General features: G+C 33.5%; 1 protein-coding gene across 1 annotated transcript in view; it reads right to left on the bottom strand.

The window, feature by feature from the left end:
* The window catches only part of LOC110654656 (ethylene-responsive transcription factor ABR1), a 54757-nt gene extending 46089 nt beyond the window's left edge, over positions 1-8668 (bottom strand). Inside the window, exons 1-2 of the mRNA XM_058128596.1 lie at positions 8353-8668; positions 8102-8187 (exon numbers count right to left, since the gene is read on the bottom strand). Coding sequence (XP_057984579.1) covers positions 8102-8187; positions 8353-8668 — 402 coding nt within the window. The remainder of the gene's footprint in view (positions 1-8101; positions 8188-8352) is intronic.
* Between the last annotated feature and the right edge of the window lie 4576 nt (positions 8669-13244).

The following is a 13244-nucleotide window of genomic DNA, read 5'->3' as shown; positions in this document are numbered from 1 at the left end:
AATAACAACTACCAATCAAGCATTGGGATGCCTCCATATGAAGCTTTGTATTGGGATAACGTGGGTGAAAGAAAAATGATTGGACCCGAAATAGTTCAATAGACTGAAGAGAAGATCAGGGTAATCAGAGATCGACTTAAAGCTGCATCAGACCGTCAGAAGTCCTATATTGATTTGAAGAGAAGGGATATTGAGTATGCAGTGGGTGAGAAAGTTTTCCTCAAAGTTTCTCCTTGGAAGAGGATTATGAGATTCGACAGAAAGGGGAAACTAAGTCTTCGTTTTATCGGGCCATATGAGGTATTGGAAAGAGTGGGTCCTTTGGCTTATCGTTTGGCACTACCTCCAGAGTTAGAGAAGATACATAATGTCTTCCATGTGTCTATGTTGAGGAGATATCGATCAGACCCATCTCATGTACTACCAGTAGAAGAAATTAAAGTGAATCCAGACCTCAGATATGAAGAACAACCCATAAAGATTATGGCTTATGAGGTGAAGTAGCTACGGAATAAGCAGATACCATTAGTAAAAGTGCTGTGGAACCATCATTCGGGCCAAGAAGCTACTTGGGAACGAGGGGAGGACATGAGGAGACAACACCCATAGCTGTTCAAAGATTGATACCAGGTAAAATTTCGAGACGAAATTTATTTTAAGGGGGGGAGAATTGTAACACCCCCATTTGCATAGCCTGGTAGATTTCACTGTTCCGGTGACCAGTGTCGGTCCGGACAATTAAGGGGATTAGAACCATACTTTAGACAACTAGAGAAACCATAAACACAAATAATTAGTGATTGCCAATTAGTTAAGTATAAATAAGAAAAACAGAACATAAAAAGTTAAACGAGCCGAGAGTCACAGCGATGGGTGACCTCCTCGGGAACGACTACGAAGTCGTTTTAAACTCAATTTTCGAATCGTAAAATGTAACGCTGCGGTCCTTAGGACCATTATGAACACAGTGGAAAAGAGAAAATCACGAAAAGGAACTGTTAAGCTAGTCAAATAATTAGGTCAGGGAGCCAGAAGAAATATTGGATTATTTGCAAACCGGGATAAACCGACGAGGGGCAATTTGGTCAATTGACCCCGAGAGCTAACTCCTGACCTAACTGTCAAATAAAATCGGGGAAAAGAAAATTTCAGAATCGAGAATTAAATTAAAGAACAAATAGAAAAATAGAAAAAAAAAAGAGGAAAATAAAAAAGTAAAAAGGTGATGACATCATGCATGACCTCATGCATGATGTCATAAACAAATTAATTAAATTATTTATTAAATTAGATTTTTGGTCTTCTAAAAGGGATAAAGATAAAAGAAAATAAAAAGAAAAAAAAATTAGAATTGTCTTCTTCTTCCATCAAGTTGCCGCCTCCCTTCTCCATAAACCCTCCATGGAAACTTCTCCATTAAAGCTTGCACTCAAGCTTTAATTTCTCCACTTAGTCTTAATAACTCCCTTAAATACCTCACTAGAACTTGTAATCTCAACTTGAGAAGAAGATTGAAGGAAGAAAGGAGAACAAAAGATTAGGATTTGAGGATCTAAATAAAGGTTAGTCTCTTAACTATAAATTAGTTATTTCAATGCATCATTAGTTACTTAAATGAGTTTAGAAGTTAATGAAGTGAAATAAAAATATGTGAAGAGGACTAAACTGAAATTTCTTCCAGCTTGGAGGGAGTATGATTTTGTATGGTTTGAGAGTTTTGAATGAGTGTAGAAACCTTAATTAGTTGAATGATTAGCATTAAAACCATTAAATATAGTTAAATATAATGATTTAGTGAGATTAGGGTTTGAATGTTAGGGTTTGTGAACCAAAATTTGGAGAAATACATAAATGATGACTTTGACCTATTGTGAGCTGAAAAATGGTCAATAATAACCAAAGGAGATGTGTTTGAATTGTTGGAAGTGAAGCCAAATTCGGAGGTTGAATGGTCATGCTGCTGGCAGCATGACCAAGCCAACTTTGAAGGACTAAAACGGAAATTTTACAAGTCCAATTGATATGCCATCAATTGGAGATGAAAATAAACATAAAATTCCACAATTTTCATTAAGGAACCATGGCCAAATACTGACTAAAACTTAGTGAACCAATTGACCAAAGTGAAATGAGAGCAGGCTGCCACTGTACAAACTGACCAAATAAACAGTGTTTGTTCATTTGGTCATAACTCAAGCTAGGCAGGTCAAATTGACCTGAAATTTTACCAGTAGTTATATCACATATAGACCTAAAACTTTCATGAAGAACACAAGTCTAAATTCTGCCAGAAACCAAGCCATTTGGCCACCCCAAGTTGGTGACCCAAATCTGCCAGCACCAAACTTTGCCCAGAAAATCTGGGTTATTTTCCATCCTGCAGCCCTGATTCAAAGGGCCATAACTTGATCTACAAAACTCCAATTGGGGTGATCCAAAAATGAGAATACACTTAAGACAATAAGAAACATTTTCTATGAAGGAAGTTTTGCCAAATTCCAACAGTAGATTGACCAATGGAACAGTGCAACTTCGGAGCACCAAAACTGAAAATTGGCAATTTTGCCAAAATGACCTAAGCTTTGAGAAAATGACCAAAACCAACAAGTTTAATGACCAAAATGTGGTATGTGGGTGAAGTTGGAGTTCCCATACCTATTAAGCCTTAGAAAGTCAACTATTTGACTTGAATAGTGCAGTGAATAGTAACCCGAAACACAAAATTTAAAAAACGTTGAATTTAGCACGTTAGAGCTAGGTAATTGTAAAGCTAAATTTATTTTGGATTTATATTCAGTTCTAGTACTGAAACATTGTAAAATTGTGTGTTTCAGTTGAAAAGAATATCGGGAAGGAACCCGAGGAACCGAGTCGAGGCTAAGGGACGACTCGCTTGAAGTTTGTGCACTATAAATCCTATTCAAGCATTTTACCCTTGAAAAAAAATTTGATTTAGTACGCATTATAAATTTATGAACTTTTGTGTTGCCACCTTGTGATCAAATTGCAATTTTGGAAATTGATTTGATTTTTGTATGCAATATTTGAATGAAATGTTTGAAATGGATTTTTGATTCACACTTAGCATGACAGTTACTTATTATTCCTCCTCCATTTATGGGGTTGAGATCGTTTATTTTCCTCCGTCTCTAGCTTACCAGTTGAGGTCGAGATCGGATGAGTACTCATTAGCTAGCTAGCCACCTCCCTCATTGATTTCGATTAATGGGGTTGAGATTGCTTTGTCGTGGTGTACAACACGGCATTGATCGAAAATTTTGTGTCATGGCTTAAGTTGTGTGTGACTTTGGCAACACTGTGTTTATGAAATTGTTTGACTAAACTGTGTTTAATAGATTATTTGACAAAATGGTGTTATTACGAACTTTGACCATTATTGAAATGTGATTGAGAAACATTTGAATTGTGTTTGGCAATGAATGATTTATTTATTGCATTTTAAATTTTTATTGTGCACCACTGAGTATTTTTATACTCAGCGATGGCTTATTTTGCTGTCGCAGATAAGAGCAAGGAAAAAGCAGCAGAGTGAGCTGCTACTGAGTTGAAGATCACATCAAGCTTTTGTACGGGTATTATTTTATACTCTTGTAGATAATTTTGATGTAAATATGGAAATTTTGTATGTATCAATGTAGTTAAGCAGTTGTAAATAAATTGTAATAATATTTTTTGGATTTTCTTCTGTAAATTTAATATTAGTGCTTATGAATTTCTCATTTTATACTTGTGAATGGAGATATTAAATATTTTGAGATGAGAAATCTTGTTTTGTATTGTGAAATTATTTTGAAGTGTGTTGAACTGAGTTGGTTGAGTTATTGAAGGTTGGGAGTTGTGAAATATTTTTGGAAGTGTTTTTTTTTAGGTAATTGAAGAACTGTTTACTCCAGTTTTCAAACAGAAATCTGTCAAAATTTTTATAAAAATTGCGGCAAAATTTAAAATGGATAAAATTTTTACTAGTATTTAAGCTTGAATAAATGACTTTTTAATTCTCACTAAAATGCTCGCCACTTCCAAAATATAAGAAAATCGTTTTAAAATCTCTTGTAGGGTACTTAATGAGTTATCGGTAGGTGAAATTCGGTAGTTCATTAAGTATTCTACGGGATCTTGTTATGCCTTACGGAGGGGTAAGGTCTGACAAGCCAAGTAATTAAGAGGGGCGAACTAAATTATACAAGTCACCCATTTTTAAGGCGTCTATAGACCTACCTAAGAGATTAATCACTCTCCTTTTATATTCGCCTGCCTAAGGGACAAATTACTCTCCCTAACCTGAGTCATACATTCTGTTGTCCCTTGTAGCAACTCAAGAGGGGGGGGGGGGTTTACATTGGGTTCTAATTGCAAAATTAAATGCTAAAAGAAATTTAGACACAAAGAAGAGTAGAGAAAGAATGATGACACAAGAAATTTATAGAGGTTCAGCTATCCCAAGCCTACGTCCTCTCCTCAAGGCCCTCCTTGGGATTTAACTACACTAAAATTCTTTTTTTGGTGAAAAATAAACCCCTTACAATCACCACAAGAGCAAACTCTTGCTCTTTTACAAATCCCTTTACACTCAAGAGCTATTTAAAGCTTTATCACACTCAAAATTACAATAAGTACTTACAACAACCTTGAATAAACTCTTAAAACAAAGAATTTACAACTTAAATATCAAGTTCTCACCATTAACTATGGTTGCTAAAGTTCTAGAGAGAAAGAATAAAGAAAATCTTTAGAACACAATAAATTTTCAAAAAGATTGTTATCGTTAAAAAACTTGTTTCCAGTAACAAATGGTGCCTATTTATAGTTTTTGCAAGAAAATAACGGTTGGGGGTGCATTAAAAGCTAAATTAGCCGTTTAACCACCCAAAGCTCTATTTTATTGAGTAACCCAGGTTTAGCTGCCGAAGTTATTTACTTCGGCTGCTGAAGGTTGGAGCGCCAAAAAATAGCTTTTTGAAAAGTCACTTTCGGCTGCCGAAGTTCCCACTTTTGGCTGCCGGAGTGTTTTCTGGACAAAATGGCTTTTAATGCTCAAAAACCATAATTTAAAGAATAAACTTCTGCAGTCAAACTTCCCACTTTCGGCTGCTAAAGTGCTTTCTAGACAGAAAGTATCAAAAGCTCACTTAGACTTCGAAAATACGTAACTTTTTTATCGGAACTCAGATTTTCGATCCGTTTGAACCGTTGGAAAGCTAATTTGATAAACTTTTCAATGAAAACACTTTCAAAAACAAATTTACATTTCTCAAATGTGAAAATTTTATTTTACTTTCCTTTGGTCAAGAAAAAGTTACAAGTAAAGACACTAAGAAATTAAGAGGTTAAAAAACTCATAACTTTTTTATCCAAACTCTGATTTTTGATCCGCTTGAACCATTGGAAAGCTAATTCAACATATTTTGCAAGTAAAATACTTTTCAAAATTAATTTTGTATTTTTAAAAAATTTATTTAATTTTCCCTTGATAAAGAATTAGATGAAAACTAAGTTGAACAAGATATTCTTAGTACCACCTAAACTTGAGCCAGCACAATTAATTAAATGAGATTTACAAGATATAAAATAAATAAAACTTATATTGTAGGGTCCCATAACTATTTGCTCTCTTATCTTGCTCTTCCTTAACCTTGATTTGAAGCAATTTAGCAATTTTGAATCTAGGGCCTACAAACTCAACACAAACACTTCCAAAGTATATTAATAGCACACTAATTGTTTATTATTATCAAAACATGGGTTAAGACACCTAAATCCAACAATCTCCCCCTTTTTTATGATGACAAACAATTAGTGGATGAGAAAAATTAAGCACAAGTAAAGTGTGTGTTTTTCAAAAATTCTCCCCCTTAATGTACTCCCCCTTTTAAAAACATTTTGTTCCTTAATAAATAGAATTTAAAGAGCACATAAGAGAGGCTTTGACTTAATGAATACAATGCCATGAGTCCTAGGTGAATGATGATGCAAAGACAAAAATAATTTAGAATATGTATCAAAGGATTATCAAGAAGCATCACATAAGTATACCCAAAACATGTATCCCACTAAATCATCATTTATATATCATGTTTAAAGCCTAAAATTTGGAACTATTAATCCACTAGCTATATATCTCCCCCTTTTGGCATCATCAAAATACACTCTAGAAGGAAAGACATACAAAAATTATGGCATCATTCAAAGGTGTACCACCATGCTAAAAGATATAAGAACATATGGCAATATATAAAGATTACAAGAACACTTCATATAATGGCAAACTTACAAGGTGCAATTCTAAGACAAGGCATAGCTTATTGGATTTGAATCCTATCATGAATACGACTGTATTGTTTAGACACTCAAACCACATATCTAGTGTATGCTCAATCTAGAGGCAACATAAACAGCTATTCTCAAGAATAGCCTACAAAGAGCCAAAAAGATTAAAATACAAATTTAGTAATTTCATTTGCATAAGACTTGTAAACCCATCAAGGAGTCTATTCAAAGAAATAATAGAATTTTAGCAAATAACCTTCATAGAACAATTAAGAAGAATAATCTAAATTAATGAGGAATGGTATTGTGATCATATGGCAGCCAAAAATAGGAAACCAATATTTTATTCATGTGAACATCAATGTGAACAGTAAATCACAATCTCAAGCATCAAGGTTGTCAAGCATACCTAATTCTCTCTTAATGAAATTAAACATATCCTCACACAAAGGTTTTGTAAAGATATCAACTAATTGGTGATGTGTATCAAAAAACTCAAGAACAACATCACTGTTTAATACATGATGTCTAATATATATATGCTTGGTTTTAAAATGTTATATGGGATTCTTGATCAAATTGATTGCACTTGTGTTATCACATTTAATAGGAATGTGATCAAGAGATACTTTAAAGTCTCTTAATTGTTGCTTAATCTAAAGTATTTAGCTACAACAAAGAGCCGCAGTCACATATTCGGCTTCGGCCGTGGAAAGTGCAACCGAGTTTTATTTCTTGCTACACGAAGAAACTAAAGAGTGTCTTAGGAGTTGACAAGTACTTGAGGTACTCTTCCTATCAAGGATGCTTCCAGCAAAGTCGACATCCGAGTAGGAACACAAATCAAAGGATTCATTTCTAGGATATCATAGACCTAAATGCAATGTACTATTCAAGTATTTGAGAATACGTTTAACAATATGCAAATGAGACTCTTTAGGACATGATTAAAAATGTGCACATAAATATATGAAAACATATTGTCCGGTCTACTAGCTGTGAGATATAAGAGACTACCAATCATACCTCTATAGAACTTTTCATTAATCGGTTTTTTTTTTTCATCCTTGTCAAGTTTGGTGTTTGTGCTTATTGGAGTTCTACTTGACTTGCTATTCTGCATTCCAAACCTCTTGATCAATTCTTTGTTGTACTTGGCTTGGTTGATGAAGATGCCATCCTTAGCTTGCTTGATTTGAAGCCCAAGGAAGAACTTGAGTTCTCCCATCATGCTCATCTCAAACTCACTCTTCATGGTATTAGCAAACTCTTTACATAAACACTCATTAGCAGCACCAAATATAATATCATCAACATATATTTGTACTACAAGAATATCATTTATATGATTTTTAACAAAAAGAGTTGTATTAACTTTTCCTTTTGAAAAACCATTTTGCAAAAGAAAGTTACTAAGCTTTTCATGCCAAGCTTTAGGAGTTTGTTTCAAACCATACAAGGCTTTAGTCAATTTAAAAACATGGTTTGGAAACTTGTGATTTTCAAAACCAGGAGGTTGCTCAACATATACCTCCTTATCTATAAAACCATTTAGAAAAGCACTTTTAACATCCATTTAGAAAAGCTTAAAATTCATGTTTGATGCATATGCAAGCAAGATTCTAATAGCTTCTAATCTAGCTACGGGGGCAAAGGTTTCATCATAGTCAATGCCCTCCTCTTGGTTATAGCCTTTGGCTACTAACCTAGCTTTATTCCTAGTTATGCTTCCATCCTCATCTAATTTGTTTCTAAACACCCATTTGGTACCTATGGATGGATGGTCCTTTGGCTTAGGAACTAAGGTCCAAACCTTATTTCTTTCAAATTGATTGAGCTTCTCTTGCATTGCAAGTACCCAAGTCTCATCATTAATGGCCTCATCTATGCTCCTAGGTTCTATTTGAGAAATAAATGCAAGGTTCTTACATATATTTCTAAGAAAGGATCTAGTTGTTACCCCTTTTGATGTATCACCAATGATTAAGTCTTTAGGATGATCCTTCTTGAATGTCTAATTTTTGGGTAGATCTTGTTAAACTTCTTGATATGGAGTTGGTTGACCTTGTTGCTCTTGAAGCTCAACTTGAACAACTCCCAAGTCCTTCAAGGGATCTTCCATGCGTTGATCTTGAATTCCACTAGATTGAGGATCTTTAAGAGTCAACTCATCAAGATTACCTACAACATCATCATCACAACAAACATCCTTTCTAGGACCAAAGGGGTTAGCTTCATCAAATATAACATGCATTGACTTCTCAGCAACTAAGGTTCTCTTATTAAAGGCTCTATATGCTTTACTAGATGTAAAGTACCCCAAGAAGATGCCTTCATCAGTTTTGGAGCTAAATTGTCTTTGGTTTTCAAAATGAAGCATTTATAACCAAAAACTCTAAAATAACCTATTTTAGGTTTCTTGCCATTCCATAGCTCATAAGGAGTTTTCTTCAAAATAGGACTAATTAAAACTCTATTTGAAATATAGAAGCCGTATTAATGGCTTCCGCCCAAAAATAAGTAGGCAAATTATATTCATTTAACATAGTCCTCCTCATGTCTAAAAGAGTTCTATTTTTTCTTTCAACAACACCATTTTGTTGGGGAGTCCTAGAAGAAGAAAAATTGTGAGTGATCCCTAGTGAGTTACAAAACTTATCAAATTTCTTATTTTCAAATTCTCTACCATGATCACTCCTAATAGAAGAGATTTGAAAGCCCTTATCATTTTGAACCCTTGTAACACCCTCATATTGGACAGTCTCGTACAGTTTACTGTTCTAGCGACAGATGTCTGTCCGGACAATTAGGATGTTTAGAACCATAATTAAGGCACCTAAAAAAGCTATGAATAAAAATTAATAGTAATTACAAGAAAGAAAAATTGAAATAAGAGAAACAATGCATAAAGGGTTAAATGAGCCAGGGTCACAGCGATGGGTGACCATACCAAGAAGTGACTGCGAGGTCAGTTGCTGCCCTACATTCATATGGGACACTGTAACACTGCAAGCTTAGGAATAATTGCGAAGCTAGGGAAAATGTGAAAAATCACAAAAAAATATAGAGAACCAGATCAAATAATTGGATTAGAGTTCCGAAAGCAATACAATGTTATTGAAAAATCGGATAAGACCGGTAAGGGGCAATTTGGTCAATTTACCCTTAGAGGTGACTCTTGGCCTAAATGTTCAATAAAATGTAAGAAATTAAAATTTCAAAATATGTATTTAAATTGAAGAGGTTATGGAAAAAGAAAGAAAAAGAAAAGAAAAGAAATTAAAATAAATCTTTATGACATCATCCTAGTGAGGTAAGCATGACATCAAAAAAATAATTATAATTTAATTAACTAATTATGGATAAGTATAAAGAAAATAAAATGAAAATTAAAAAATACAATTTTGGTCTTCTTCCACCAAGGAATGCCGTCCCTCTCTCTCTCAATTACTCTCTCAAATTCCACCATTTTCACACCATAAAAGCTTGATAAATCCACCTCTTCTCCCATGATTTTTCTAAATTACCATTTAAAATCTTTAAATTAAGCTTCAAGGTGAAGATTGAAGGAGAAAGAAAGAAGGAAATTGAAGGATTTAAGAAGATTGAAAAGCTTCACATAGGTGAGTTGTCTCTCTCTACATTTAAATTAGTTTATATTTATAGGACTAATGTGAACAACTAGAAACTTGCTTAAAAATTGAAAAATCATGCATGTTAGAGGGAGATGAAATTTCAGCCAGCCATAGCACCCGAGGGTTTTGATGGTGTTTAGTTAAATTAAACATGAATTAGAGCTTAAATAATGTGGTATGTATGGTTAGAATAGTAAGTGACATAAAACTTCATAGAATTGTGATGATTGGAAAAATTAGGGTTTATGGCATTTAGGGTTTGGGGAAAAATGGGGGGGGGGGGTTTGGTCAATTGATGACCAATTGACATAATTGGTGCTTGAATAGGTCAATTGGTGAGTTATTGAGTGTAATTGAATGATTGGAATTAAGTGAAATTGTGAATGTGGTGCTGCCCCAATCTGGATAGCCTGACCCCTGTCCACTTAGAAGGTTATAATTTGCATTCTGTTACTCCAATTGGTGTGAAGCTAATTGAGGATGAAAATCAAGACCCAAAGCCACAATTTTGATGAAGAAACCTTGCCCTAAAACTGACCACAAATTGGTCTAAAATTAGGTTGAATTCGGATTAGGTACTCTGCCTCTGGGCAAAACTGACCATATGAATAGTACATGTTCAAATGGTCATAACTTGGCGTAGAAAGGTCCAAATGACCTGATTTTTAAACCATTAGAAAGCTATGAGATAGTAGAACAACTTTTATGAAGGACACAAACTCAAATTCTGACCATAACCAAATCAAATTGTCAACCAAAGTTGGGTCACCAAATCTGCCAGAACCTAAAATTTGCCAAGAAATCTGGACTTTAGTCAATCCGGTCAGTTATGGTTAAATGGCCATAACTTGAGCTAAAAAACTCCAAATAGAGTGATTCAAAAAGGGAATTAAAGCTAAGACATTAAGGAACAACTTTGATAAAGGAAAGTTAGCCAAATTTTCACTGTAAAAGGTCTAATGGAACAGTAAAATTAAGTGACCCAAACTGAAATTTTGGAAATACTCTTAGGGAGCTTTGAATTTCAATTGGCAACAAATGCCAACAAAATTATTGTCTAAAATGTGGTATGTGGGTATAATTAGAACTAGTATACTTAGTAAGTATGAAAAAGTCAATATTTAGCCCAATTAGTTAAATGAATAGTAACTCCATAACCCTAAATACAAGAATCCAACTTACAAGACTTAATAGGTAAATTTAGTATACAAAAATAAAATTATTGGAATTAGTTATTAGAAATGGTTTGAAGGGATACTGAAGCACTTTAAATTTATGTGTTTCAGTTGGAAAAAGGGTTTTCGAAGGAAGAAAGAAAATTGGATTAAATTAAGTCAATAAAAGAGGTTTGTGCACAACTAACTCTTTTTGTTATTTTTCACTTCCAAATTGATTTGAATAAGTTTATGGTATGATTTATGATTTTTGTTGTATTAAGAACTTTAACTTGTTGAATGAAATTGTATAAATTAAATATAAATTTTCTTATGCATTTAAGAATTTATTACATGGTTTTGAGAATTGTAAATTGTGAGTTTGATGTGTTGCCAACCTTGAGCATGAATTTATAATGATTAAATATATTAAAGGTTTGTAAACACTTTTGCGAATAGAAATTGTTTTGAATATGATTTGAAACTACAGTTGACATGGCAATATGCTTTGTGTTCTCATTAGCTTGTCTAGTGAGATATCTCCTCCACTAGATGGGGTGAGTTCCTTCCTCTCTGGCTTACTAGTTGGGGAAGAGTTTGGATGAGTACTCATATATACTAGCTAGTCTTTGTTCCTCCCTTCAGCCTTGGTTATCGGAAGAGTTTTCCTTGTCATGGTGTACAACACGGCATCGATCGTGAAATTTTGTGTCATGGGTCCAACTGTGTGAATTGTTGGCAACGCCCATTAAATTATGCATAATTTAAAAAATTGTGACCGAAATAAATATTTTGTTAATGATTCAAAAATATTATATTGTTTCATGATTTAAAAGAAATATAGATAAATAGTTACCATTTGATCAAAATGTTATTCAAAAGAATAATTTGTATGATTGAAAATATTAATTTTTGGATGTCATGAATTTTGAAGAATTTAGAAATTTTAAATTTTTATCTGTTATGAGTTGTCAAAGCATAACTTGTATTAAGTTTTAAATTATTAGTTTGTGCACCACTGAGTTCACCACTCAGCGATAGCTTTGTATGCTATCGCAGGTGAAAGAAAATATAGAGCAGCTGAACACAGTGGGACTATCTTCGGGTATATCATAGGTATAACCTTGTACATTAGATTTTGATATAATTATATAATTATATGTATGTAATTTCATTCGAGCAGTTGCATCAACACTTTTGTAAAATTATTTTTGGAATGTAATCAAATACAAATTATTGCAATATTATCTTGAGATTTTATGTACTTATAAAGTTTTATACTACTAAATTTTTAATACTCCCATGAATGTAAATATTAATTTTGTTACCTTAATGAGATGTTTCAATGTTTGATTTAATTCAAACTGTGTATTGGGTTGCTTGTGCTGATTTGTGAAATGAAATTGAATAATGGAGTTGGGATTTAAATGTATATTGAAAGTGTTTTCAACAGGTTTTTGAAGAACTGTTTTCCAAAATTATAGATGGCCCTTACTAGTAGGCGAAGTTCAGTAATTCATTAGGTATACTACGGAATCATGTTATGCCTTACGAAGGAGTAAGGTGTGACAACCCTTTTTGAAAATCTCTCAAAAATATCAAAACATTCATCCTTATGAGCAAGGAATGCAGCCCAAGTATACCTAGAGTAGTCGTCAACAATCACCAAAGTATAATATGCACCACCTAAGCTAGTTACTCTAGTAGGACCAAACAAATCTATATGCAACAATTGAAGGGGTCTAGAAGTAGATACCTTATGAATATATTTAAAAGTACTCTTGACTTGCTTACCCATTTGGCATGCATTACACACCTTATTCTTCTGAAACTTGATCTTTGGTAGCCCATCAACTAGCTAATCCTTGTTTAAGTTTGCAAGAAGGTGCATGCTAGCGTGTGCAAGCCTTCTATGCCAAGTCCAAAAGTCATTACTAATAGAAACAAAATACTTGACATCTTTGTTAGAAAAAGCATACAAATCAATAACATAAATATTTTCAATTCTTTCACCAATAAACAACATTTTGTTATCACTCATCCTAGACACAAAGTAAGATTTGGACTCAAAAACAACTTTACAGCCCTTATCATATAATTGACTAACACTAAGAAAATCATGTTTTAAACCATCAACCAAAAGCACTTTGTCAATAATAGGGGAGTT

The sequence above is a fragment of the Hevea brasiliensis genome, chromosome 10 (genome assembly GCF_030052815.1).
Source record: "Hevea brasiliensis isolate MT/VB/25A 57/8 chromosome 10, ASM3005281v1, whole genome shotgun sequence".
In the NCBI taxonomy this organism is placed as follows: Eukaryota; Viridiplantae; Streptophyta; class Magnoliopsida; order Malpighiales; family Euphorbiaceae; genus Hevea; species Hevea brasiliensis.
Note: the sequence above shows the minus strand (reverse complement) of the source record. Positions and strands in the feature narration are given on the sequence as shown.